A 26,846-nucleotide genomic window follows, 5' to 3' on the forward strand; every position below is an offset into this window, starting at 1 on the left:
CTACATGTTTCTGTCATTGAGATGGGAAACAGGAAGCTATCGCGCCATTTAAAAATGAATTAGAGCACACATGCGAGAATGGAAGGTGGAAAATCAATCTCATTGATCGCTGGTGTTTATTCACTGGAAACCAATGCTGATGCTGAAATGTGATGTTGTATTTACGGCACAGCGCTGCCAGTCACAACAGGAAGATAGTCGGCAACAATCGAGGGATCTCGCACTTTTTTGGACGAAAATATCCAACAAACTTCAAGACTGAATATTTCCTCACTACAATAAATCTGGATCAAACATAAAACAGATTTCAGCTGAAGGGTCTCTCCTTATATGCACACACGCACACACACACCTGGAAGCACACACACGCCGAGGCTGCCATGAAATTTGGATGAGGGGGCCAAGCTTTGCAAACTTGGGCCTCTAAGTCAACAGGTGGATGAAGATAATTGAATCAGATGGGTCTGGAGTCTGAGGCCCATAGATCAAAGCAGCGGCACGTCAGGCCATTCACATACACGCACACAAGCACGAACACACACACAAATGAGAACACCATGTAGAGGAGCCTCAGAAGCGGCAGCTTGACTGATTAAAGGAGCTTGACATCCATACAGGTCTGACCTCCAGGTGCAGAGCCACTGGCCCTGGGTCTGTGCTTCAGGCACCCTCAGAAAAGCAGGCTGACCTTGGGGGCATAAACACACTTCTTCCCCTAAACCCACTACCACCTGGAGGCTCAATCAAGAAGACTCTGGCCTACGTGTTTGAGACATGAACCGTGACCGCAGCAATGTTAGTGTCGCAAAAATGTGTACCGCTGGCGCCACAACAATAAACACAAACATACACAATAAGTCAAGCCAAAGGCAATAGATTACAACTGCAGTAAATATTAGAGGACACAGCATTATTTTCATCTTAAGGTGAGAAGATAAAGACTTTAAGATAAAGAAGATAAAGATAAAGCGGTATAAAGATAAAGAAGATAAGGATAAAGAGGTGGAAATATGTGGTTAGTGGAACTGGTGCTATAAACTAATTGAAGAATACTGATGAATAACCTCCAAAACCTTCAGAAAAACCTATGGCCACCATCAGCAGGTCTCTGTCATCCATGACCTTAAACACACATGAAAACTGGTGAAGGAACAGTGAAATAAAGTCAGCGTGAAGTTCAAAGTGAAGCTGTGGCCTCTGCTAATGTTTGATGCAGGCAGGAGGGGGGGTTAAAAATTCAGGCCCTGACTCTTAGATATCAAAAGGGAATGGGCATGAGGCAGTGCAAATTCGTTATCGAGCACATTACATGATTAGATTTTATGACAAAGTCGTTTGTGTTGGAAAACAACCATCAGAAAGACTCGCAAGTCGCTGTCACTCTCCTTGTCTGACTCCTCTGCTGTCTGTAAGGCTGAGCAGTGGCTCCATCTTGTGGTGGAACAAGGAACAACAGGAACACTGATTTGGAGTAATAAACTGACCTATACACACGCGTTCGCGCGCGCGCACACAGATATAAATGAAAGAGACCTTGCGTGTCAGAATATCACAGAATCAACATGAATGTTGCTCAGTTAGAAAAGCTAAAAGTGTCCGTGCCCATCACCTGACTAATGGAAAGAGAGATGGAGATCAAACGCTGCCACATCACAGGGAGGCAGTTCCTTCCTTTTAATCTTATCTAAATGAGAGAGACACATAAAAGGACTCTTGGTCAGGCTAATTTTCTCCATCAGAGCTAGCCTGTGATCTGAGCGTCTTTCATGGTCTTATCCCAATCAGAGCCCATGGTACTTAGCAGCCTGCCCTCCACAAACCATCCACAGCACAGAGGAGAAAGCCAGGGCTGCCTTTCTGACGGTTACCACCCACATTTCAACACCATTGCTTGGAGCTTACAAGTAATGGTGTTGAAATCCTTTAAATCCTCATATTTTATGGAACCAGGTTTTCATTTCGCAACCCGGCGACAAGGGACTGTGCACCACCCCTGGGATTCCAACCTTCCGCGGAGAAAAAGGTCACTTCAGTCTGCTCTCCATTCAAGTGGGTGTTGGCAAGCAGCAGTTAGCAAGCAACAAATAATTACACATATGCTCGTCATAAAAATTGAATATACCATTTCTTCCTATTCCAATATAAACCCCACATTCGGAACCAGCTACTGATGATGGAATCCTTGGAACCGTCTGACAGTCCGGTCTGAATAATGCATGACAGGAGAGGGTCTGGCCTCTCTGAGGCAGAGTCCTGATGGAGATTTGATCACTTGGTTTTATCATGTCAATGAGCAAACAGAAAACACGGCAAAATCACATCCTTCAGCATAACATAAGGGATGATGCAGGCATGGGGAACATCTCTCGGTCGCCGTCGTTCCAAAGAAGAAGTTAAGAAACTACCAAATACCCCGACTGCTCCACAGGGCTCAGGCCTCCGCCGGGAAAGTGTAAATACGAAAAGAACAGAAAGACAGACAGTCTCTTCAGCCCCTCACGCCAGCATTTGATGCGCGTCGCTTTGAATAGTTCGAACGGACAGTTGGTGCAGACTGATGCAAGAGCTGAGCAATGTTTTTGGCTCTTCAGATGGAGCTGCTGAGGAGATGTGACAGGGGATCGGTTGTCAAAGTTGCGCGCGTCAATCTTGAGAGGCTCGGCCTTTTCAGTCCCATAAACGACATCAAAACGGAATACTGATGTGCATCTGAGCAAACGTTCGTCTGCTGAAGGAAATATCTGCATCTGACAAGTGATTCGATGTAAAGTGTTGTTTTGACGACCAAGACTTAACAGCAACGCATTAATAGAACTCGACACTCAAACACTTTAAACTTGAAAACACTTCTTAACCTGATTTAGACAGGAAAATTATTGCTTCATGTTTTGACTATTCTGCTGCCTATTTAAATACGGAGATGCTTTACACCATAAACTCAGATATCTTTTTCCTAAAAGCCACTCTTTGACCGTAATTTCAATAAGCTCATGTAATAATAGTTGGTACTGTTGGAACAATACCTGCGATGACCAGCAATGGGCGTCGAACTGAGCTTGTCCTTCAGCAGGGCAGCAGATAAACTGTCATCGGTGTCGTCTCGCAGCTCTCCTGTCACCCAGGCAGGCAGATCTGTATCGTTCTGCTCCAGGGACCGAGCAGACAGCGGCTCATCGAAGTAAATCGACTGGAAATTTAAGAAAATAAAAGGATGATTTGACTGCATATACTCCAAACAGAACGATGTACTTTCTACATCCAAAATAGTCGGTAACTGTGCTTTACCATGTACGTGGGAAGTGTCTTGAGGGGTCCGGGCCCCGGTTTGACAGTGAAAGGCAACTCCAGTAACCCTCTTTTTAGCATGTGAAGAAGGAGACGGGCATACATGTTTCGGTTCTTGCGAGCCAAAAGCCCCGGAGCGCAGGTGTCCGGGTCACACAGTTTCTTTATCCATAGGGCACATTGGTGGCGTTCTGATGAGGTCACACATACAGAAAGCATGCCACATTTCAGCACACTGAACTGAGGAAGGTCAAACATGTATTTTGTCTTTCCATTCCACATTTGGACACCTTAGCCCCCCTCATCCATCAATGCAACCCATGGTTTAATCAGTGAGACGGAAGAAATCTGTGAACTTGACCTTACCTGCTTTGCTGGGGTTTTTAAGGACGTAAGGCTTCATGTCCAATAGAAAATGGTCAAACTCGGTGTCCAGCCTATCGTTAAATTCTTCATGTTTGCTCATTGTTGTCTGAAACGATCAACAGGTTACCAGATCGGTTAGCATAGATTTAGCTAAGCTAAAAATCGAGAGAAAATTATGGTTTTTACATCAGGGGGGTCAAACTATGGCCATAATGGAGTGTAAAATGATAGTTTGTTAACACGGTACCTCTGAACGGCAGCGGAACTTGGCACGACAACAAAAAACAATGTAAACAGCATTAAGGAACCCGTGTTAACATCCACTGACTAAAACTCGCACAGCAAATACGACGATATACAAACGCAACCAAAAAATGACAAGTACAGAGCTGCGATATGTTTTCATACTACATACTTACGCTGAGCAGTTCTTGCAGCTTTTCGCCGCTAAAAGCGGTTCAAAAGTTCTACTTCCTTAGCACGACGTCATATCCGTTTTGTTTGGCGTTGCTCGTTGCCACGGAAACGCGTCCCACTTTTCTCCACAAACTCATTTTGCGACGGTAAACCAGTTGCACCCAAATTAATACAACAAATAATAGTGTAGATATCCGGAGACTTGTAATTAAACAGTTGCTCAGAACACGACGCATAAAAACAAAGTCAGTGTTACCTCATTGTGATTTGCGTTTTGAGCGTGACTTAAAGTGTTTAAAATATACGTTTTTGACAATGCTATCTAAGGACTTGCTTTTTCTTCTCATATCTTCATGATAGCTAAAGCGATTGTAGTGACTGTGGTTACCATGGTAACACTGAATATGACTAATAACGAACAACAACAACCTTCTAGTTCTCTGCTGGCAGCAAGACTACTGTCAGTTTACCCTTATGACAACAACAGCAGCCACTACTGTGGAATATTTCACAAGCCCCACACCTGGTAACCACTGCTAACTTTATTCTGTGCACACGCCATCAAAGTGGAACCACACAAACATGGAATTCTGAGATAACTAACGCAGGAAACGTTCCAGGGCACCAAAGAATCCAGCCCGGTTGGAGGGAGCCTTAGTGCCGCCTGCTGCGGTGGTGTGGGCGGATATTTAACGTGGTTTCTTGGCTGCGGCCTGCGTCTGGTTGGCACTGAAAAAGGCGGGTTGGTTATTGAAATTGATGGAGGTATTGAAAGGGAAGGGTTGCTTGCTGGGATTATCAAATTTAGTAAATTAAAAATCATACCTTACAAGCAACAGAGTTTAAAAACAATCTGCTAATATTCTGGGAGTACGATTTTATTCCTCAATGTAATGATCTCATGAGCTGCTCTCAAACAGTTTTTGTAGCACAATTTAATGTTCATTGCTCTGTAAAGTAAAAGGTAGAATTGAATGTTAAATTGGAATTAAACTCTTCTCTATAGCCACAAGATGGCGCACATGGCGCTATAATGCGTAAAGCTGGTCTAAGAGTTGGATTGTAAAAGTCGAATAAAATATAATGCGACAGTCAAAGGCAGCACAGAGGCGAACACAGGTCCAGGCGCCTGATAATCCCCCCGTCATCATTTACAGAGACGGGATTATATTCCCGCAGCACGTGAAGGCAGATTTCAGCGACGTCACTCTGGATGAAAAAGAAGCGCTCAGGCGGGATCCGCGCAGAGGAGGCGTGCGCTCCGGAGAAGCCTTTCCAGCTCAGACCACTTGTCAGGAGCAGCGAGGAGAGCGGGGAATCGTGCACACACGCATCGGGACAAGTTGTGGCTGCAGTTTCCCCCCCTCCTCACATTATGGCCGACCATCTTTTACATTATAACGACTCGGCCGGGGTCGGGAACCGGTTTGCCCGGAAAGGCGCTTTGCGGCAGAAAAATGTGCACGAAGTGAAAAACCACAAGTTTACTGCCAGGTTCTTTAAGCAGCCGACGTTCTGCAGCCATTGCACGGATTTTATATGGTAAGCATCCTTTAGTTTAACAGTTGGGGGGGGATTTTTTTATTTTACCCCTAAACCAACACCCGTATTCTTGCATTGCAGGGGATTTGGGAAACAAGGATTCCAATGCCAAGGTAAGACTACCCAAGGCATCGTGCTTTGATTCATTAAAGCTGTGGACTCGGTTCAGGCTGAGTTTAAAGCATTTGTCAGAAGTATTGTAGAACTTTTGTATGTGAAAGATGAAAAGGCAGGCAAATATTCAGCTTTAAAGTTTATTGTTTGAAGACCAGGAACAACTTCCTGCAAAGGAGTCACATTAGCATCGGCCGGACTGATGGGGAAGAACGTGTGACACTTGCCGGAAACCACAACCATCTCATTTACGTCTTGACCCTAGAAGACAGAGACAATTAGACACGTAAATGTCAATTAAAGTCACTCATCTTGGGGTGGCCATACCATTGGGGCTTCATGAAGTATTGAGAATCTGCTGGTTGAACCGCAGGACCAACTCCACTAAAGCCTTCAAGCTGGGAAGCGTCGAAGTCTGGGTCGTATCTTGACATCCTGTAAGACTGCCTGTATCTCTGGAAGGCATTTGCTAACTGGATGATGTGTTTTGGTGGAGGTGGTGGAGGAGCGAAGCCATCCCGCGGCTTCTTGAGAAGCAGTTGGCTATTGACCTTCTGTTGCCGGGAGATGCTCCCCTCGTATGGCTTGTACCCAGACTGACGAGAGGAGATGGCTCTGAATGGCTGGACCAACTCCTTCACTTGCTGCGGTGGCAAGCCGCTATCAGCCAGCCGATACCATTGGCTCACTTTGTCGTGTCCCCCTGGTTTCTGGGAGGGGCTGCCTTGGCCTGACGGAGCCCCACTGCCCTGAGAGGGGTACTTGTAAACAAGACGGCTGTCATCAACCCCCACGTTTGAGCCGGCGTTGAACCCAGTGTGGCTTCCACTGCCAACTGGTTTCACTTGCCAGTCAGAGTTTGGACGGCTCCCAGAACCTGTAGATGCAGGCAGAGGGGTGGTGTTCTGGTTCTTGTTGAGGGGAAAGACTAGCGGCTGATCAGGACGCTCCTGCACCCACGCCACCGGCCTTGCATTTGCGAGTTTCTCAACGTCGAGGAGACTGGACTTGGCTTTGCTTTTCTTTACCCAGCTCGGCCAGCGTGCTGCACTGGCCCTGCTGGCCGAGGCGCCAGCATTAGCCGGCTGGTTCCCTGAGCCTAAGGGCAACGGATCATCATCTTCAACAATGTTTTTGTCATCTTTCCTCATATATCCTGCAAAAGACAGAGCAGTCAACACCAACTCCTATAGGGGAGGAGGAGCAGTTCACCCCCAGAGGAGGAAGAAGAGTCCAAAAGAGTTCCAATTAAGTTACAAATGTGTCACTTCAGTCAAGCATCTGTATTATTTTAGACTCAAAACTGCACCGGGTGGTTTTATGGACTCAAACCTCACCTTCACCCACAAACCAGTCAAAAATTACCTGTCACTGAAGCACAACTGCCATGAAACAGCAGAAGACAAATCCAGGAAACCCTGCAGGGGGGCAGAGCACCATTAAAGCCATTCAAAGGTGAAACAAGACATTAGCCAACAAGATCAGAACTTACTGCAGGACTCCTAAAGCCATGGCTGGAAGCAGAGAAGATCCTCCAAAACTCCTCAGAAGCTACAGGTTGAGATGAGCAGTTGAACAGGACAAACACGAGTGCAGCTGCTGCTCAGGCTCAGCTGCTCCCGGTTTATATCCTGATCAGCTCAATCAGGAACAGCTGCGGGATCATTGGCGGAATCGTCCTCAGGTGTGGAGGCTCAGGAGCCCTCCTCCTCCCGCCCCTTTCTGCCGGGGCCTCTGCTGATGCAGCGTTTTCTCTGGGAGATGCAGAGAAAGTGGGGGAGAGGAGGCGGGAGGACGTGGAGACAGATGAAGTGAAGGAGGACGTTCACTGATGTGGAGGAGATCATGTATGCTGCGGTGCTCCTGTGCCGCCTGGAGGACAATCGCGGCTCCTTAGCTCCGTTTTTTTCCCCCTTAGCTCCGCCCCTTCGGTTGTGACTGCTGTTTTTGGCTTTAATATGACGGTAAAGCAATGTGAGCCCCATGCCCAACAGTCCCCGTCAGTCTTAACCCAGGCCCTGATCCGACCTAAAAGTCCGTTCTGATGGTTGTCCTCTGAGGGCCATCCAGCACTTCCATACAAAAACAGCCCGACAGGCGGATTGTGAGCGGGGTGGCGGTGGAAGAGGCGCGGCGCCACTTCCCTGGCTGCTAACGTGCAGATTGGCGGATGACAGCTTGTTAGCTGTTTGTGTTTGCAATATGCCGAAGCCTCGAGGCTCCGGTTCTCTGCCTTTACACCAGGAAAATGACCTTAGAGGAGCCACGCTGACGCAACTGGAAGCACACGCGCACAAAAGCACGCGGATTGTTGGTATCAGGCCCGAGTGTGTGGCGCTGTGCAGCTGGACACCTCCCCTGGGTCACTTTTCACACTCGCACACGCAGGAACGTCTTTATTATTACTTAAGGAGCGGCGTGTGGGAGGAGAACAGAGGTGCTGCCATTCGGGTCGGCGACTGGACCAGATCGTTACCGTCAAAGGTGGAAGAGACCACGCGGTCGAGGCTGTGGGGGGGCGGGGCGACGACAGCTACGCACGCTAACGGCTGCGATCGTGCACAACACCCTCAGGTTTTGGGCTTTTTCCGTTCGTTGCACCTCATTTCCGTGCACAGATTGTGTGATGTTTGCACGAACCCGCGATTCTCTCCCGGGCTTTGTGACTCACGCAGACCCCCACGGACCCAAACACTCGCCACGCTGACGTATTGGCGGCGATTTAAAGACGCCGCTGGGTGACTGCGCTGGATAAAGCGCTCTCCATTCTGTGTTTTTCAGTCATTCACAGACGGCACGTCTATTCTTCAAAAGTTTGACGGTCGACAATGTTGACAAAACCTGAGGCTCGTATCCGGGGGCGTTTGTCCGTTCCGGGCTCCTGTAGAAACAGGCTGGATTTGGGTTGTGTGTAAACATCCCTCTCTTTCTTCTCTTTGGATTCTCCTGCGCACGCATCAGTCAGTGGAACCTAATTCGGGCTAATTAACATTAATTTTTCTCAGTGGGAGTGTGTTTGCTGAAACCTGATGAAGCAGACATCAATAATAGGCCGTTAAGTCACGCAGCAGTCGTTAAGGACGAACACGAGAGCGTTCTGAGCCTCACAACTCAAATCATTACTGAGCTAAACTGATGTAAAGGTCAGCTCCCGCGCGCTCCAGCCCTTCGGATGCCCCCCCCTCCCCACACACACACACACACACACACACCCTCCCGTCTTCCCCTCCTCCCTCTTGAATACTGGAATTGATGGTTCCATCTGGAGGCCTGAGACTGGGAGCAGAGCCTGACGGGTGGCCGCTCTCGTTTGTTGATGTGTTGCTAACGTGCTAACGGCTCTGTTTAGAGAGCTTTACTGCTGATTGTGGCTTTGGCAGCAAAACCACAACACCTATTATTCGTCTCAATGACTCGTTAAAAGGTCATTAAAGATAGAAGCGCTGACGTTGGGCCACCGGACCGTGCTGGTTCGGTTCAGAGGCATTGCGTCTCTCATCTACCAACACCATCGCGCGTGTGTCAGTCAGCGTGACGGGGGCCGACGCACCTCCTCAGACACCGAGCCCTAACGGGGGCGTGGGTGTCGAGCCAATCGCCTCCTCTGCTCCTAACGGAGCTTCGGATCTAATTAACCAATCAGGGAGCAGGAAAGCGTGGGCAGCGCAATGTGAGCGGGAGATTTGTGTGTAACTCCTGACAGGCAGTCCCACATGATCAGCATCAAAATGATCTGGAATATTTCCTTAATTCCACCCTAAACTGTGAGACCAGCACACATTTTGAATTCCTGGATCCATTTTTGTTATTTTCTGATCTTAACTTAACCTAATGATTTCTCATTTGGCCCGTTCCCCATCCTCCCACGAGGTTTTCATTGAAACCCGTCTTGTAGTTTTGGGTGTTTTATTTTAATTTTTTTTGCACAATCCTGATATTAAATCAACAAATAAGCACACGAGACATGAAACATAACCTCCCCGGGATCCTAATTTAACTGGTCTGACTGAAATCAGCATAAGAGCTTCCAGAAAATCTGATTGTTGGAGAGAAATGGCCCGATATCTGTGGTTTTAAACGTTCTCTTATCAGATTTAATTATGTCTAGAAGTGCTTTAAATCACGCCGTTTTTCCAGCTAAAAGCCCCCCCCCCCACCTCCCTGTCTCTGCCTGCCTTTCTCTCCCCGTCCCTCCTCACTCGGGGCTAATGTAGCAACAAAGTGAACCGCTTCCATTCGTCATCATTCCGACAGCTCTTCTCAGCAGGTTTTTGACGCACGCAGCCTTTCCTCTCCCAGTTTAGTGGACTGGGCCACCACCAGCGCTCAGACTCAGCACTATATTCCCCATTTGGACATTTCTTTAAATTGAAATGCCACAGGCACAATAAAGAAATCAGCCTTTAGCGTCTCGTGTCTGCCATCCAGTTTCCCTGACGGAAATGTTCAGGGTGCTAGTTAGCAAGGGTGCGCCACGACATAAAGGGCCTGTCGCAGCCTCGGCGCCTTCAACGTCAGTAACGCCGCACGAAAGACACGAGGATGAGGAGGAGCGGGTGTAGCGCGGCGCGGGAGCACGTGTCCCAAGCTGCGCCGTGCAAATGTTTCGCTGGCAGCTCCGCGGTGGGCGTTCCAGGTGACGCGGCGCCATTTTCCTGTGGCTTATCTGTGAATGTAAACAGTGAGGCTGAGGTGAGGCTGCATGGAACAAAGTGGAAAGCAGTCGCTAGGCACGCGCCTCATTTCCTGCAAATTATCGGCGTGTTTATTTTGAGGAGGGAGGTCATCGCCAGGAAAATGAATGAAGAGTGCTCATGAATGAATGTGAATATATTATGATATAGAAGGCAAACCTGGATGAATGTGGCCATTATTGCCGATCCTCAACCACAAGTCCTACAGTAGGTTAGATGTAGCATTGTAGCAGACTGCTAGCAAACTCTCCTAATAGCGGTATCATGGACTTGTTTCTCTTTAATTTTGAAAACATGTTGAATTTCCTGCCCCCTTTTTTGATTTTTATGCTCTCAAGCAACAAAAAAACCTCAGCGTCTTTTGCGCCCCCTTGTACTTCATATTTTAAATTCTGAAATAAATCACCCCCCACTAAGCTGTACTGTCCTTGCTAAAGTTGTTGGACTGTGAAAACAGAAGGAAAACAGGTTCTGATGACTCCACCTAGCGGATATCCTTCTGCGCTCGCTTTTGCCTGGATTTGACTGGTGCATTTTCTATGATTTTTCCATTAAGGATCAAGTTAGCAACAAAATGCAAGATTTTATAGAGCATACAAATCCAAACATGCTAGCACGACTCTACCAGGACACCTAGCTTGCTTATATGATGCATTGTGATGGCAGTTAAATCTCCTCTCTTTGTCTTCTTTTTCAAATATCTACACTCCACTGTAGCCAGATACGCCAGCACTACGTGCCAAGGTTACCGTGGTAACAGCACTTGGCCCTCACTACTCCTGTGAATTGCCAAAAGTCTACCCCAGGCAAGAACTTCCCTCTTTAAAAAAGTTTTTAAAAAAGCACTGAAAACCCTTTGTTTCAGAATTAACTCCTAAATGATGAGTCATTGTTTGCATTTAAACCAAACGGCACGGCGGCCTCTCCCCGAGTCCACGGCTCCCGGGGCGGCGCTGACCGTCACGAGCACGGCGTGCTCATTTTAACAGACTGTCTGAGCGGATCATGTCACTGTTTGCCTTGCATAACACAATGTCATCTGGTGACATTAAAAAGGGGTCTTTTTGGAGCCTTGGCGGCATTACTCAGCAAAGAGTGGGTAGCTAATTGCCGGGGAGCTGCCTGCGTCTTTCTGCTCAGAAACAATGACAGTGTAATGAGATGACACACGCCGTTGCCTCGTAATCTCTGTTTTGTCAAACAAAGGCAAAAGAGCAGTCAGGGAGGGATGGCTGGGGAACAATAAGGTGCCGCACGTGTGCAAGGGTCGCCGGGCACCTTCGTGTCGGCGCCTGCAACAGCAAGCTAGCGCCACAGCGGCACACCCCGCCACCGCCGAGGTCGGATCTTCCTGTTGTCCAAAAATAGCACAGGAGCAGGAGAGGCAGAAAAGATGTAGGTAACTTTCCGAGACGCCCTCCCGCGCCGAGTTCCTCCTTCCCGAGCGCCTGAACGTTGCGGGACACGTGCGCGTTTCCCTCATTTCTGCATATGTGCCACAGTCTGGCTGTTTGAAGGTGTTGCTGTCTGCTCTCACAGGCTGTCACGCCGATGAGGACCTGGTGTTCCTGCAGCAGATATCTCACATATTTGAGCAGCATATTGCAGTGTGAACACAGGTCAGATGCAGTTCGATGCACGTGCACTCCCTACCCTGCCCTACCTCCCTTTTCCTTCCCATTTCCTTACCCCCCCATGAGCCCGGCGCTGCTTCAGGTTTCTTCCTGTAAAAAAGTCATTTTGCTTGTAAAGCACCTCGAGACAATGGTTGTAAATAAAGTTGAATTGAATAATGAAAACTTATTAACACGATTTCTGTCCAGATATGTTACATTGAAGTATGCTTAAAAAAAAAAACAGTGTGTGGGATTTGGTGGCGCCTAGTGGTGAGAATGCAGATTGCACGCATACCTGCGGTGGCGGTGGGAGCTGAAGCGTGTTGTACAGAGAAATTAAACGTTACGCACGCGTGACGCACGTTATATGGGATTTCCTACCACTGAGTCTGAAAAATCCGACTGGACTTTGAACTCACCGCTCAGCTTTACGTTACGGCTAAATCCTGTGCAACCCCCAGCTGGCCTGTTGTGCTCCAGTCGTGTCTCCACGGCGATAATCCCGTGCTTCACCTGTGCAGCACTTCCTGGTGTAAAAGAAGAGGAACACATCAATTACGGACAGTGCCCAGGTCATCGTAAGGAGAGGAATGGGAGATTTTCATCCCCGATGATTAAATGGAGCAGTACAGCGGACATCTGGACCAGTCTGCCCCCCCCCCCCCCCTGTGCTCACCTCTCACCGCTCCAGCGGTGCTTAATGAATTCTGCAGTGATTACACCCATAGCTATTTCAGGGGACGGTTTAAGGCAGAGATATCAGTCTTGACCCAAATCCGGTGAGCACATTGTGCTCTCAGGAGGATTTCCAGCCGCCCTTTCCAGCGGCTCGGTTTGAGCCCAGTTCCCCTCCTGATCCGTCCGCTAAAGGTTACACTCATTTCTGTCTTCCCATTAAAACCAAAAGAAAATGACAGATTTGAGGGACCCCCCGGCTATTTAACACGCCACTTCTTTGTTTGTCTCACTCCTTATTTGTTGGGGGGGGTAAAGCAGAGCGGGTTAATAAAGGAGAAGACGAGGGACGGCGCTGACACGGGCACAGGGGACACTGGCAGAGATGCAGTTCTGGTTTTGCTATTTCTGTGCAAGGACAAAGATGGGGGGGGGCAGGTGGTTTGCAAATGCCTGTGCCAGTTTTCTGAAGCCTGTGTGTGTGTGAGGGGGGGTCAGGTCACTCAGCATCCCTCATCATCACCAACCAGCCATTGCAGCCGTCCATCTGTCCACACACTGACCACCGGAAACAGGTTCTTCTGTCCTTGCGGGGACTCATCGATCATTTCTGTCCCGTTTGAACCGTTTATTTGTCCTCTATGGACGTGCGACTGCTGGGGGGGGGGGGGGGGTTCCCCGGCCATGGGCGCAGAGACGGAGCTGAAAACTGGGCATTAGCCTCCGTCAGAGGGGGAGATGTGGAGTTTACGAGCTGTGGGAGGTAGCAGGAAGAAAGGGGTGGAAATATGGTTCCGTGGGAGGGGGGCTGGGCTCGGCCGCCTGGCGTCGAGCCACGACTCGAGCAGGAGATTTGGCTCTGGTCAGGATCCACCACTCACTGGAGGAATAATATTCCTTCTGGATTGGGAATGAGCAATAAAGCTGTTTATTTATTTATTTGGGATCTTGCATCCAAGAGCTGCAGTCAGTGAATTACAGTCGAGCCACATTTTGCTAATTGTGCTAATCAGCGTTGTTTCTACACACACATTAGAACCAGCGTGCACATTTCCGACAGGTTTGCAGTGTAATCTCACCTGGAACGTGCACGGGAGGCTGGTGCTCCCTGCGTGAGCAGCCCCAGAGGCTGCAGCTAGCATCACAGATCCTCAATGAAAACGGTCTCATTTGCGCTAACTGAGCCAAAGCAAAGCGATAACACATTCACAATCATGCTAACTGTAATTAATGAGCTTTGCAGCTTTAGAACTAAATTATCACGTTCGAGGGGGTTGTTTTGTTTCTTACCAACTGTTTGGTTTTAATATTTTAATAGTCTTCTACTGTAGCTTTGGACTGTAGGGAAATGCAGGCAATAAACTGGCTACGCATTGATTACAGCCCATAAACACTGCTGGTGACAATTATCGGTGTCTTACATCAGCAGCATCAGCGGCTGTAACCATGAATTTACCCTCTCGTAGATTTGAATTCCTAATGTATCAGCAGCAACAGGGAAGGAGCCGCCAGGCCCGCGTGGAGAGGAGCCGCTGCTCGTAGACGGCGCCGACCCGCGCGCAGCTCAGATTAATGCCCAGATGTCAGGCTGCTCGGCCCGTGTTCTAATTTTAACGTTTTCCCCTGGGAACGTGTGATCTCGTGCAGTCATTTGGAGGAGATAAGCTGAGGGACGGTCAAACAAATACGCTTCTGTATGCTGTTGTCATCGGCGTGATTATCCAGTGTGAAGCGAGGGTGTAATCCTCCAACAGCTCCCGCTCCTCATGGCTCTAAAGACGCGTCATAAATGATGCAGTTACCCTTTAAGCAGCGCCTGAAGGCAAAGCTTCGGGATTTACCTGCTGGGTCCTCAGGTGTGATGGCGTCAGATTGCTACTCTGCTTCTTCTGTGGACTCCTTCAGACACATTTAGCCCAGTAATGGTCCAGAGGCTGAACCTTGATAAAGGAAGGAATGCTCCAGGTGCAGGGCAAGACCAGCAAATAATAAATAATATGAGTCATAGTTAAATGATACTAAATAACAATACAATTGTAATTTCTATTTTGATGTATTTATCCATTTATTTAAAACCGAGGCTAGTTCAGGTCGTGTTAGCCACTCTTAGATCCTTTAACATGGCTGCAATAATGTGGGTTTTTTTTAAAAAAGGGTTCTTCTGTAAGTGCAGCTCATCATATTGAGGGTTTTTAAGAAACAGTAGCAGACGGAAGAGCCAGAGAGGTGGGTGGAAGTGTCTGAAAGGGAGGTGACCACACTCACGTCCCCAGCATTTTATTAGCTCTTTAGCCACCAGGTGGTCCAGGCTGCAGCGCTGAAAACATATAGAAATGTCACGTAAACACCCATATTCATGCTCTCATTCTCTCCTTTATTCATGTTCTCATCCTCTCCTTTATTCATGTTCTTATTCTCTCCTTTATTCATGTTCTCATTCTCTCCTTTATTCATGTTCTCATTCTCTCCTTTATTCATGTTCTTATTCTCTCCTTTATTCATGTTCTCATTCTCTCCTTTATTCATGTTCTCATTCTCTCCTTTATTCATGTTCTCATTCTCTCTCCTTTATTCATGCTCTCATTCTCTCCTTTATTCATGTTCTCATTCTCTCCTTTATTCATGCTCTCATTCTCTCCTGTATTCATGTTCTTATTCTCTCCTTTATTCATGTTCTCATTCTCTCCTTTATTCATGCTCTCATTCTCTCCTTTATTCATGTTCTTATTCTCTCCTTTATTCATGCTCTCATTCTCTCCTTTATTCATGCTCTCATTCTCTCCTTTATTCATGCTCTCATTCTCTCCTTTATTCATGTTCTCATTCTCTCCTTTATTCATGCTCTCATTCTCTCCTTTATTCATGTCTCATTCTCTCCTTTATCATGCTCTCATTCTCTCTTTTATTCATGTTCTCATTCTCTCCTTTATTCATGCTCTCATTCTCTCCTTTATTCATGCTCTCATTCTCTCCTTTATTCATGTTCTTATTCTCTCCTTTATTCATGTTCTCATTCTCTCCTTTATTCATGTTCTCATTCTCTCTTTTATTCATGCTCTCATTCTCTCCTTTATTCATGCTCTCATTCTCTCCTTTATTCATGCTCTCATTCTCTCCTTTATTCATGTTCTTATTCTCTCCTTTATTCATGTTCTCATTCTCTCTTTTATTCATGCTCTCATTCTCTCCTTTATTCATGCTCTCATTCTCTCCTTTATCCGTCTCCCCCCGACACACTAGCCAAGGTTTCTTCCTGTTAGCAGTAGCACCCCACCCCCACCCCCAGCCTCCGATGCTTGCTCGGAGGTCAGGTCTTCTGTAGAGCCACTAAAGTAGAAAGTCATAGTTTTCCCATAATGCCTCAGTTTGGTGGCTCATCCACCAATGGGTGGGAGGCTCGGGGGATTGTTTTGTTTCCTTGATAGAAAGTGATGTTTGTAGCCGGAAGGTTCGGCTTCTCTTGTCGGTAAATCAAACTGAACTCAGCCAAGTTAACTGACTCGTGCCTCAGAAGGATAGAAGAACGCATCATTGTCTACTTTTTTGACATTGAAAAGGCCTCGTGCTCGTCACAGATTCCAGGAGAGTCCAACCGTTTGAACAAGGAGGAGGCAGGAGGAGGTTGGAGGAGGCAGGAGGAGGAGGTGTAGGAGGCAGGAGGAGGCAGGAGGAGGAAGTGTAGGAGGCAGGAGGAGGTGCAGGAGGAGGTGTAGGAGGCAGGAGGAGGAGGAGGCAGGAGGAGGAGGTGTAGGTGGCAGCAGGAAGAGGAGGAGGCAGGAGGAGGTGTAGGTGGCAGGAGGAGGAGGTGTAGGTGGCAGCAGGAGGCAGGAGGAGGAGGAGGCAGGAGGAGGTGTAGGAGGCAGCAGGAGGCAGGAGGTGTAGGAGGCATGGAGTAGGTGTAGGAGGCAGGAGGAGGTGTAGGAGGCAGGAGGAGGTGTAGGAGGCAGGAGGAGGTGTAGTAGGCAGCAGGAGGCAGGAGGGGTGTAGGAGGCAGCAGGAGGTGTAGGAGGCAGGAGGAGGTGTAGGAGGCAGCAGGAGGCAGGAGGAGGTGTAGGAGGCAGGAGGAGGTGTAGGAGGCAGCAGGTGCTAATCAAAACCATCTCGCAGGAACAACACGCTGCTGCTGCCTTTTGTTTATTTCATTTCTTTTTTTCGTGTTCTTTTTGGCCCAGTTGAACTCCGCGTGGTCCAGGCCGGCGCTCCACAGGCCGACTAATCGCTCCGCGCAGGCCTGGCGGATCTAGGCCAATTAGCCGAGCACAGAGAAGGCGGCGCCTGGTTCCAGCCTGCGTCAGCCATTAGCAGCAAACGGGTTAAACGGTGAACTGACTGCTGTCTGACTCGCGGCGGCCTCCTTTTTATTCTTTCATTTATTTATTTTTATTTTTGGCTCAAGCCTCTTGGCCTCAATAAAGAATGACAGTGTTTCTCTGGAGCTCCGCAGCTCTCGTGCGTCGAAAATACACTTCTGGATATAAAGAAGACTGTGTCCTTGTGTGTGTGTGTGTGTGTGTGTGTGCGTGTGCGTGTGTGTGTGTGTGTGTGTGTGTGTGCTTCCATTTAAGGAGGCTGCTTCATGCAGCGTCCATCTGTGAGTTCTGCCATCGCAGCTGTAGGTTTGCATCCGTGCATCTGGTTTTCGCAATCCCCCCCGACCCCACGTGCACGTGCGCATACGTGCACCACACCGGGGCTGTGATGTCGCCGTGCGCTGGAACTGAAAGGTGAACTGAAACGGTGGCCTGCTGTCGTCAGATTTGCAGCTGGGGTCGGTGTTTCCGTCCCCGCGGGGTTTCCCGCCCTTATTCCTGTCCTGTAATAACCTCTTCCATGAGAACCTGGCGGAGTTCAGACGAGCGTCCTCCCGTCTCCCGTCTCATATTCTTGGAAATGGCATTATTGCTGTTTAGTTCCTACCTGGTCTTTCAAAGGCCGAACATGAATCATCTAAAATATTGTGTTTGCAGCTCTGACTTTGGGCGGATTTGTAATAGAAATGTGATTCATGCGCTTTTTATGAATTCCCTGTGATTCAGAATCGTGATTACATTCCGGACGTCATGATCTGGCAAATATATGGAGGAGCGTTTCTCTTATTTACAGTAAATTACGGGTGTTTTTCTGCTGGTTGATGAACCTCTTTAGGACCTTGTTCGGCTTTTTAACGAGCTGAACCCATTAAAAGACCCACATTTCTGCCAAAGCGTCCAGTCTGGGGGAAGATTTCTGCCTCCTGACGGGATTTTTACCGGCAAGCAGCTTTTACCTTCGACCGATTTGCCCATAGGAATTACTGGGCGGCACTTTTCTGCCTATATCGCTGAAACCTTCACAGGCCAATTGGATTTTTAATGATTGAAGACAATAATAGGTTCAAAAAAGTAATTAAAGGTCCAGGCGGTCTGAAATCGAAGATCGCCTGATTATTGCCATGGCAACGAGTGTGGCAAACAGCTGTACATTAAACAGGCTGCAAGTTGGAGAAAATCCTTCAGGTGGAGGATGTGGCTTTTTTTCTTCTTCACTCGGCCGAATCGCGAATGATGCATCTTTGCCGCATTGTTGTCGGCTACAAAACCCCTTTTTCATCTCTCTCTCCTCGCTCTCCGGTGAGGAATACGAAGGTCGGGAGCAGAGCGCTCCGAGCTGCTCAGCAGCCTCTCACCTGCACGCCTGCTCCAGAGGACCTGTGGCCCGCTGAGCTCGCCCGTTTTCACTGCCTGTTTAGGCACAACAGGAAGTCGCTTTCATCGGCTCCAAAATGTCCAAAAAGACCTCCAACCCCTCCCACGGTGACTTTGTCTTTCAGAATGAGACAAATTTAGAAGGACTGGTTGAAGCGAGGACAGGCAGCGCTGCGGGAGGGAGGGTGGGGGGGTGCTGTGATGATGATGCGTGGTATCAGCCTTCCCCTGGGCAACACCAGACCCGGTCTTGGCTGTGACCTTTGTCTTTGGCTGCTTCTGCGTGTCCGCGCACGCACGTGTGTGTGTGTGTGTGTGTGTGTGAGTCTCCTGAGGCCAACGACCGAGCGGCGTTCGCATGTTCAGGTGCTTCTGTGCCACACCGGTGTGTTTGCGTCACACCTCCCGCGGACGGACAGTCTGTTGTCCGCTCTAATCTGAGCGCGTTTGTGTTCACTGGTGTCGCTCTTGTGCTAACGGCAGCTAGCCAAAAGCGCAGACACCCGATACACACATGCAGGGGCTCCCAGCCAGACCACCGCTGCTGAGCGAGCATGTGTGTGTGTGTGTGTGTGTGTGTGCGCGAGTGTGTTCAGGGTCATGTTACATTCATAAAAGATGATCTTTATTCCTCCAGTGAGGCTCAGAGATGACAGCAGCCAAACACTCCCACCTGGATGGGGGGGGGTCCATCCAGTCCCCTCGTCACCATTTCATTATACAAACGCCGTTTCCATGGCGGCGTTGTGCAAATAGAATTTCCACTGCGAATCCAGATGTTTTATGGGGTTCTTCCCATTTCCGATACTTTCCACTGGCAGCAAAATGGAGGTGATACCTCTCGTCCTTCGAACGCACGCTTGCGTAACTCCTCCTATAGTGTCTCCACAGTATGCAAACAATCAACACACACATTCCCATTCTGAGAACCGAAGCTCCATCGATTTTCTCCTCCCCTCCTGCCGTCTCTTCTGTCTTTTCCCTCTTTTTCCCCTCCTCTCCATTAGCAGCCTTTATGGACGGCTCCTTCCAAGGTCACATGTTCACCGTCAGGCCCGTGTTTGTGTCCCTCATGTGTGTCTTTGTCCTCTGTGTGCCGACGGCTTACAGAGTTCAATGCATGTGCTGAAATGGAGCTTCAGCGCTGGCTCCTCTCACCTCCCCCCTGCTGCTGCACTGACTCCTCCCACTTTTCCAAAACCAAAGGCCTAAATGAAATTTCTTGATCCAATCAACCCGGCTCATTGGACATATATCGTACTCCGCGCATCAATCGGCGCATCTTGAGTCCATAAAACCCACAATCAATGTTTGGAGCCGTCTGTGACGCATTCTGCCGAGCGCCAGTAAATAAATACAATCTGTGCGTCAAAGACGTGCAGGACAACGGCACAGTCTCCGTCGGCGAGCTGCTCCGACTGTTGCCACCCCCGAAGTCGTCCCCATCGATCACGTGACCAGGCCTTCGAGGATCTGTCAGTCAGCTCAGTGGCAGGGGGTCAGAGGTCACGCCAAGGCAAAAACAAAGCCCTTTTTTTGTTTATTATCAAGAGTTTTTGATCGTATAGTGACCGTAAGTCACTTAAAGATGGACGACCCATAAGGAGACTTTAGATGCAACTGGATCTGAATGGATCCCGGACAGAACCACGGACCTGCTGTCAATAACGTAGTGATATGAACGCCAACGTGTTGCCCGGGAGGGTCGTTGTTGCAGTTTTACGCCAGAACCAGCAGGAATAAGTGATAGTGAACAGTGATAGTGAACAGTGATAGTGGACAGTGATAAGTGATAGTGAACAGTGATAGTGAACAGTGATAGTGGACACTGATAAGTGATAGTGAACAGTGATAATAGCTAACAAAATAGCATCTGATGAGTATCGTGTGAGAAATAAGGAGCCAACGCTGAAGTAAATCGGTCAATAAAAGGGCTCAGATTCAAGAAGCTGAGGCAGATTCAGTTTCTCCTTCATCTACAGTAGATCAGAACTTGACCCGGGTGGGAGCAGCGCCGCCCGCTGGACGTTCCAGGTTCCTCTTTCACTTAGTTCCGTCGTCCCCCTGAAAGCCCTTCGCTCAACGATCGATGTTCCCTGACGCGCACCGGCACACGTCTGTCCACGCCCGTGCCGTGCGTTTATTAACAGCGAGGGCCGGCCAGGTGTGAATGAAAGGCCTCGCCGCCCCGCCGTTCCAGCCTCTTTGCCATTCAGTCTAAAAATAAGCCAAAGGGGCGAAGCACTCCTCCGGCCAACACTCGATTTTCTCAGTTTCTCTCCCAGGAAATTGAAAAGGAGCGTTTTTGTGGGAGGAGCCAGGTGAGAACGTGGCGCAGATGGAGTCAGGTGGGTGGGGTTGTTAGCTGCGTCGGCTCCCAGGTCACATGCTTTACAAAGAGGGAGCTAATTTTAGCTCCTTTACACTGCAGGGAGATCAAACAACGTGATTTCAAAGGCCTTTTTTGATGTCTATTGTCTCTGAAACGAGGCGGTATAATTTCGCCTTTTTGGCCTCTTCGTCGGCGAGAGAGAAACTTGTTTGATGTTTGTTTTCAGACATGAAAACAACTACTAAAACTACAACTACTTCTTATTTATATTCCAAAAAACCCTCTTTGTCCTCCGTCTCTGCTCGCTCTTCCATCCTTCCATTTCCGCCTTCCCGCGGACCGCAGATCAAAAACCTCAGGCTTCCTCGCCGCCCAGCGGGAGGCCCGCGTCGATTGAACACGCCGGAAGTTATCGAGCGCCACCGGTGCACCGCTGCGTCGCGGCGGCCTTTTCTTCTAGGAATCGACGTGACGGTAATTCCGTTAGCGGGGGCTCGGCGGAGCAGATGAGGCCGGGGCTGGAAAAGGCAGCGCTTCCCGCCACTTGTTGTGTCGAGTGCGGCGTGATGATACGCACGGACGCCGCGAGCGTTTGGGTTGTGTAAGCTGCTTTGTAGCACCAAACACCCTTATCTGTGCGCTAATGCTATTAGGCGGTTGAAACAAAGCCCGCAGTCATTTATCAGCAGCTCCCGCAGACGCAGTGTGTCAGTGTGTCACCTGTTCGCGCACGTCCCCGAGACCACAGACGCCATCTGCACGCCGTACGCTCCGATCGGACCTCTGAGCACCAGCGGGTGTGTTTTATTTTTATGCTTGGACAGCCGCCAATACGAGATGTTCCTGGTCGTAAAGTTCCAAATATAACCTGATCTAACCCCCGGATTGGCTGCAGGTGACATGGTGGGCGGGACCAGGGTGCTCGCCGCTGCAGCTCCTTTCCACTTTCCTAAGAATCCTCGGAGTCCAAGAGGGATCCTGACTCTGTCGATCCTGCTGCTTTGTCTCTCTCCCCCTCACACACACACACACACACACACACACGTTTGTAATTCTATTTTTCTGAGGACTCTAACTCTAACCCTAACCTTGAGGACTCATTGTGAGGACCTCACTTTGCTAGAGAAATGAAAACAGAGCAACCACACAGACGCGGTTATATTCACCCCCCCACACACACACACCACACACACACACACACACACACACACACCACGCCTGCTGTTACGCGCCTCCGTCACCTCTGATCTGGGACCACCGTCAGTTCCGCCAGTCAAGCTGTTCCCAGATCGGAACTAAACGGGAGTGGCGGCGGGCGGGTTGGATGGAGGGGCAGAGGTGTGAGGACAGTGGGGAGGAAAGGACGTCATTGTCCTGTGATTCACGTCTCGGGAGCGGGAAGTGAGAAGGGAAAGAGGAACCCGATGGTCTCGCTCGGAGGGAATCTGCACGTTCCGGATCAGTGCGGCCGATTTCAGCTTCTTTTCTGTGTCACTGGCTGCAGCGTCGTGAACCAACCACACAAGACTTCAATATTCTACTAGTTATTCTGTCACAGTGGTTTTACATTGTTCATTTTATGTTGTTTTATGTTTTATGTAGCAAATGTAGAGAGGCCACGTCCCACCTGAGCTACAGACGCCTCCTGCCAGAGGCTGTTAGCTTCTGAACCAGCACGTTCTCCCGCTAGCTGCTCAAATCAAAGACCGCACCAGTTAAACCAAGTAAACATGCTCGTGTTACCACTCTCTGCTAGCTTAGCAAAGCAATAATAGTTCAGTCTTACTAAGATCGGGGAGGAAAAGTCAGCGATTCAGCGTTTGAGTTCAGGACATTTCCTCCGTGTCTGCGTTCCATCACATAAAAATGAGGGATGGAACAGCTTCAGAACATGGCTGTTTTGCTGAGCTCTTTTATTTCCCTCCTCTGCCTCTCTGCCTAATTTATTACTGGAATTTTCCCTCCAACACACACACACACACACACACACACACACACACACACACATTAGGGTCAGAAGATGGAAACAATCACCACCATCTGATACAGTTAAACAGTGATGATGGTGGACGGTTGAGACCCCTGCTGGTTCTTGGTCTCTGTGGTTTAGTCAATGGTCGTCAGATTGTCTGGCACGTACGAGCTCGCTGGCAGCGCGAGAGCGAAAAAAAGCCTCCCAAATATGGTGGCGAAGAGCACAAAAGTGCGCACGAAGCCAACAGGCGGCCTGATAATGAGCAGGGCGGACAGATTGTGTGAGAAGAGAAACGTTTCGGGGTTTTTTTCCCCTGATAAATGGAACTGGGAAGGCTGTCGGGGCTGGAAAGTCCCCCCAGTCCGAAGCTCGCCGCTCTTCTCCCCGCAGAGCTGCAGATGCACGTGTGAGTGACACCTGTGGGCGGGGCCAGTGGGAGGCGGCCAGGCCGTGGACACGACAGACACGAGCACGTGGGAACGCTTGGTGACACTTTGGCGGGTGTAAGTGTGGGGGTGCACGAGCAGGCCGATCTGCTGCGCTGTCAGCGCGGCGCTCGTCAAAACCGCCGTTGATTGATGATTATTCATGAAAGCATTGTCTGCTTTGATGTTCCTCCCCAACACGCCGGGCGCCATCAGCACCTTCCTCGGGAGGCGGAACGCTCCAGCTAACCTCGCTCTCCTCCTTCCTTTTCTCCACAGTCTGCTGTTTTGTGGTCCACAAACGGTGCCATGAATTCGTCACCTTCTCCTGTCCCGGCGCCGACAAGGGTCCAGACACAGACGTAAGTTCGCAGCACGCCAGCGTGATGTCATCCGCCGGCGAGGGGACGGCCGTCTCCTGGCATCTGATTGACGCCGACGCTAAGAGACGGCCTGGGTTGTCTAAAGAAGGCTGGAGCAGAGTTACTGTTTGCCAGTTCAGCAACATTATCCGTGGATGTGGGCCAGTCCTATCAAATGCTAACCATGCTAGCACCGTTTCTCCATCTTTCCACTACACGCGTTCAGATTTTCTCAAAAACACAGAGTGGTTGCTGAACCAAGAGGGCTCCGGGGTTGCTCTTAACGACCAACCATCCAGACCAGCACCATTGTGTGTTTAGCTTCACTCCATTAGCTCCTTCAGCCGCCCGCATTAGCCTGATGCTCAGCAGCTGCTAATGGCTAACTAGCTCTGCTCATTTCACTGCACAAGGTCCTTTCTGCAAGGACGGGACGTGACGTCCAGTGATTGTCGCTTAGATCACTTATGCGTTGCTACCAGGACGCTCAGATGGCCGCGGCACGTCTCCGACCACGATGCTAATAATCACGAGAACGCAGAACTCTACAATCTGAGCTCCAACAAGTGTGTTTGGCGGCGACGACTCTGTTTGCTGGCAGCGGATCGTTGGTCACAGATCTGACAGAATGCTGGATTTAACAATGTCAGCTAAGCTGAAATCGCCGTGGAACTGGACCAGCGGCCGTTGCTAATAGCAACTTGGTTCACCAACTGCTGGTGGAAGGATTCACCAGACGAGACTCCCGAGTTAACGATTCTTTTTGTTCAGTTAAATTTCTGACCGGCGAAGTCAGTGTTAATTAAAGGGGGTTGTTGTTGGATATCTGGAGGCGTTTAAACCCTCAGTTTAGTTCACTAAATGTGACTGGATCAAAGACAACTGATGTTCCTTTGATGTTCATCCAATGTTCACATGAAGGTTGGAATTCCGAAACTCCACCTCCGACATCTCGCCATAGTCCTCCGTTCTCCTCACGCTCCTCTGAGGCTGTTGAGGCAGGGCGGAGGATCAGTGTGTGTGTGTGTGTGTGTGTTGTGTGTGTGTGTGTGTGTGTGTGTGTGGAGCACATGTGTGACCTGATGTGCTGGAGCAGTGGAAGCTGGGTCTCCTCTCCCCTGCAGCCAGGAACGAGGATCTGTCCTTGGTTAGATAAGAGACGGAGGAGTTCAGCTCGCAGCAGTCGGGTCTACCGCAGCCGGTTGCCGTGGCGTCGAGTCCACGTCAGCACCCTGTAAGGGCGGGTTTGGTTTGAGACATCCACCTTGTTCCTCCACATTCCGCGTTAATGCAGTCGCAACCCGAGCAGGACGCTTGAACCCGGTCCTGGTTTCTGTTAACCTGAGACCCCAGCTAAGCGGGGGGGTCCCAGGGACTCCTGGCCTCGGCCTCTGTTGGAGCTCCTCCGTGTTGTTCGTCCTCTGAAACACAAAAACACACCCACATGAACCGGCTTCAAGCACCCATTGTGAAATTCCGTTTTTTTTTCTTTTCTTTTTTTTCCCGCTCCCATTATCTCCAAACTGGCTGTGAATGAAGAGGGCGCCTGTTCACTCTGAACCTCTTTAAAATTTGGAATGATGATGAGCAAAGCACTTGTTTTCTTTAGAGTCTAACGCTAAAACTCCGCCGGCATTGAGCGGACGGTTGACCGGGGATACCGAGTCATCCATCTGCTCACACGTGGATCGCCTCCACGTGCTGGGTGGCGTTTAAAACGCCCAAAATGCCCCAAATGAGGGCCACTTAAAGGTCTTCTGGAGCAAAGATTGATGAGTGTGTTCGGGATTCTTGTTCGACTCGCTCTCCCAGCCGTAGCCGCGAGGTCCAGTGAGCGACGTCGCCGCTAGGCGGCGCAACCTGGACACGCGCGACGGCGATAAGAAGCTAAATTACAGAAAAACATCACCTACGGCGCCGTTTATCGGAATAACGTCAACGGTTTGCTGTCCTTATTCCTTTGATCCTTTGATATTTAACGTTTGATGAACGCGATCGCCAGACTCGGGATGACATTTAGCTACCCCTGCCCCCCCACCCCCCACCCCCCACCCCGACCTCGACCCTTCACGCTCGACGTCTGGCGGGCGCTTTGATCCGCTGAGGGAGCGGCAGGGAGGAAGTCGGAGCCCCTCGCATTAGCATGTGAGCGCCTCACGCTCAGCCCGGGTCCATTTTCCGCCTGTTCTTTCATTGAGCGGCGCCCGGCGTAGGAGGGAAATGTTGTTCCATCAGTCAAGGATCGCTCCGGCAGCCGTGAATGAAGGCGCGTCACTGAAACAATACAGGTTCCATTTACTCGGAGCCTCGCAGATGTGGCCGATGGGAGCGGGAGATTATCCGTCACCGCGGTTACGGCAAATCCTCTTTCATAACATCTGTCTTTTGACTTGTTCATTAGCGGCACGTCACTGTTTCCACGATCTCTTACGAGCCGAAGGGATCGTTTAAAAACAACAAATATTAATTCTTGTAATTCTGGCACCGTGAATCACTTCAAAGTTTGTGAGGCACCAAATTAGGGTCCTAGTGGAGTCGAGGCTAATTCAGCCGCCACAAGAACCAGGACGCTCATCTGTGCTTGATTTATACTGTTAGCTTCTGTTGATACTGTTAGCTCGGTTTACTAGCTCACAAACATTTTTTAGCCATTGTCTGAAATTCAACATGGTCACGATCCCTTAGAAAAGTGTAAAACATCGTTAGTACCTCAGCCTTCAACAGGTTAAACTTGTTCCGGTCACGTAAATGCTCGCACCACGCAGCCGTAGCCGACTGATTTCTACACAAACGCCACGGTTACCGGCTGGTTTATTGTGAACGCCATCAACTGTTGCCCGCCTACTGTCAACCCTCACACTGGGAGAGCGTTAGCCAGAACCACCGGCGCCGAACGTCCTCTCGCCGCGCTGACACATTGACAAAAGGAAACAACAAGTCTGCATCTAAATCAATAACCAGTCCTGTTTACTTCCACTCTAGAACTGACGGAAACGAAGATTTCAACAAAACCCATCAACGTTGAAAGTAAACAACCATCTCTAGATGTAAACACCCGTCTGTCTGTTTTACTGGTGCCTTAAATGCTTAAATACTCGTAATAACTGAACCCTTCAACCATCACAAGTCCTTTTCAGAGCCATTTTCCAGTAAGCTAGTCCCTGTACCATTAGCCTGCCGGTCTTGATCCGTTAGCCTCCCTGCAGCAACAGCTGGGAGAGCTGCCGAGTCCTGATGCGACGGCGGCTTACACAATGTTGAAATCTCCCCTCGTGTCCACGCTGAAGTGCACGGACAGCAGATTAGAGCTTAGAGGCGAGCTCTCGCTGCGAGGGGGCCGGGGCGGGGGCGGCAAACGA

General features: G+C 49.5%; 3 protein-coding genes across 15 annotated transcripts in view; 1 reads left to right on the forward strand and 2 right to left on the reverse strand.

Moving 5' to 3' along the window:
• The window catches only part of cep112 (centrosomal protein 112), a 65,382-nt gene extending 61,166 nt beyond the window's left edge, over nucleotides 1–4,216 (reverse strand). For 11 of the 12 annotated variants that reach the window (XR_008947079.1, XM_057014736.1, XM_057014732.1 and 8 more), the window contains exons 1-4: nucleotides 4,071–4,216; nucleotides 3,652–3,757; nucleotides 3,286–3,476; nucleotides 3,024–3,187 (exon numbers count right to left, since the gene is read on the reverse strand). Coding sequence is in view for 11 of the 12 variants with exons in the window: in XM_057014736.1 (XP_056870716.1) it covers nucleotides 3,024–3,187; nucleotides 3,286–3,476; nucleotides 3,652–3,751 (455 nt within the window). In the remaining variant the exon portion in view is untranslated. Of the gene's footprint in view, nucleotides 1–3,023; nucleotides 3,188–3,285; nucleotides 3,477–3,651; nucleotides 3,758–4,066 lie in introns of all 12 variants that reach the window. The other variant, XM_057014733.1, reaches the window with a different exon arrangement.
• A 938-nt stretch (nucleotides 4,217–5,154) lies between these two features.
• prkcab (protein kinase C, alpha, b) overlaps nucleotides 5,155–26,846 on the forward strand; it is a 46,432-nt gene continuing 24,740 nt past the window's right edge. Inside the window, exons 1-3 of one of the 2 annotated variants that reach the window (XM_057014772.1) lie at nucleotides 5,155–5,610; nucleotides 5,692–5,723; nucleotides 23,405–23,487. In XM_057014772.1, the coding sequence (XP_056870752.1) occupies nucleotides 5,282–5,610; nucleotides 5,692–5,723; nucleotides 23,405–23,487 (444 nt within the window). In that variant the 5' untranslated portion in view covers nucleotides 5,155–5,281. The remainder of the gene's footprint in view (nucleotides 5,611–5,691; nucleotides 5,724–23,404; nucleotides 23,488–26,846) is intronic. The other variant, XM_057014775.1, reaches the window with a different exon arrangement.
• LOC130514912 (uncharacterized) lies at nucleotides 5,851–7,362 on the reverse strand. The gene is made up of 4 exons (XM_057014815.1): nucleotides 7,217–7,362; nucleotides 7,090–7,142; nucleotides 6,052–6,880; nucleotides 5,851–5,985 (listed from the first exon to the last, which is right to left on the reverse strand). Exons 1-4 carry the CDS (start codon nucleotides 7,234–7,236, stop codon nucleotides 5,973–5,975), a joined length of 915 nt encoding a protein of 304 aa, XP_056870795.1. The 5' UTR covers nucleotides 7,237–7,362; the 3' UTR covers nucleotides 5,851–5,972.

Source organism: Takifugu flavidus, chromosome 18 (assembly GCF_003711565.1).
Source record: "Takifugu flavidus isolate HTHZ2018 chromosome 18, ASM371156v2, whole genome shotgun sequence".
Classification (NCBI taxonomy): domain Eukaryota; kingdom Metazoa; phylum Chordata; class Actinopteri; order Tetraodontiformes; family Tetraodontidae; genus Takifugu; species Takifugu flavidus.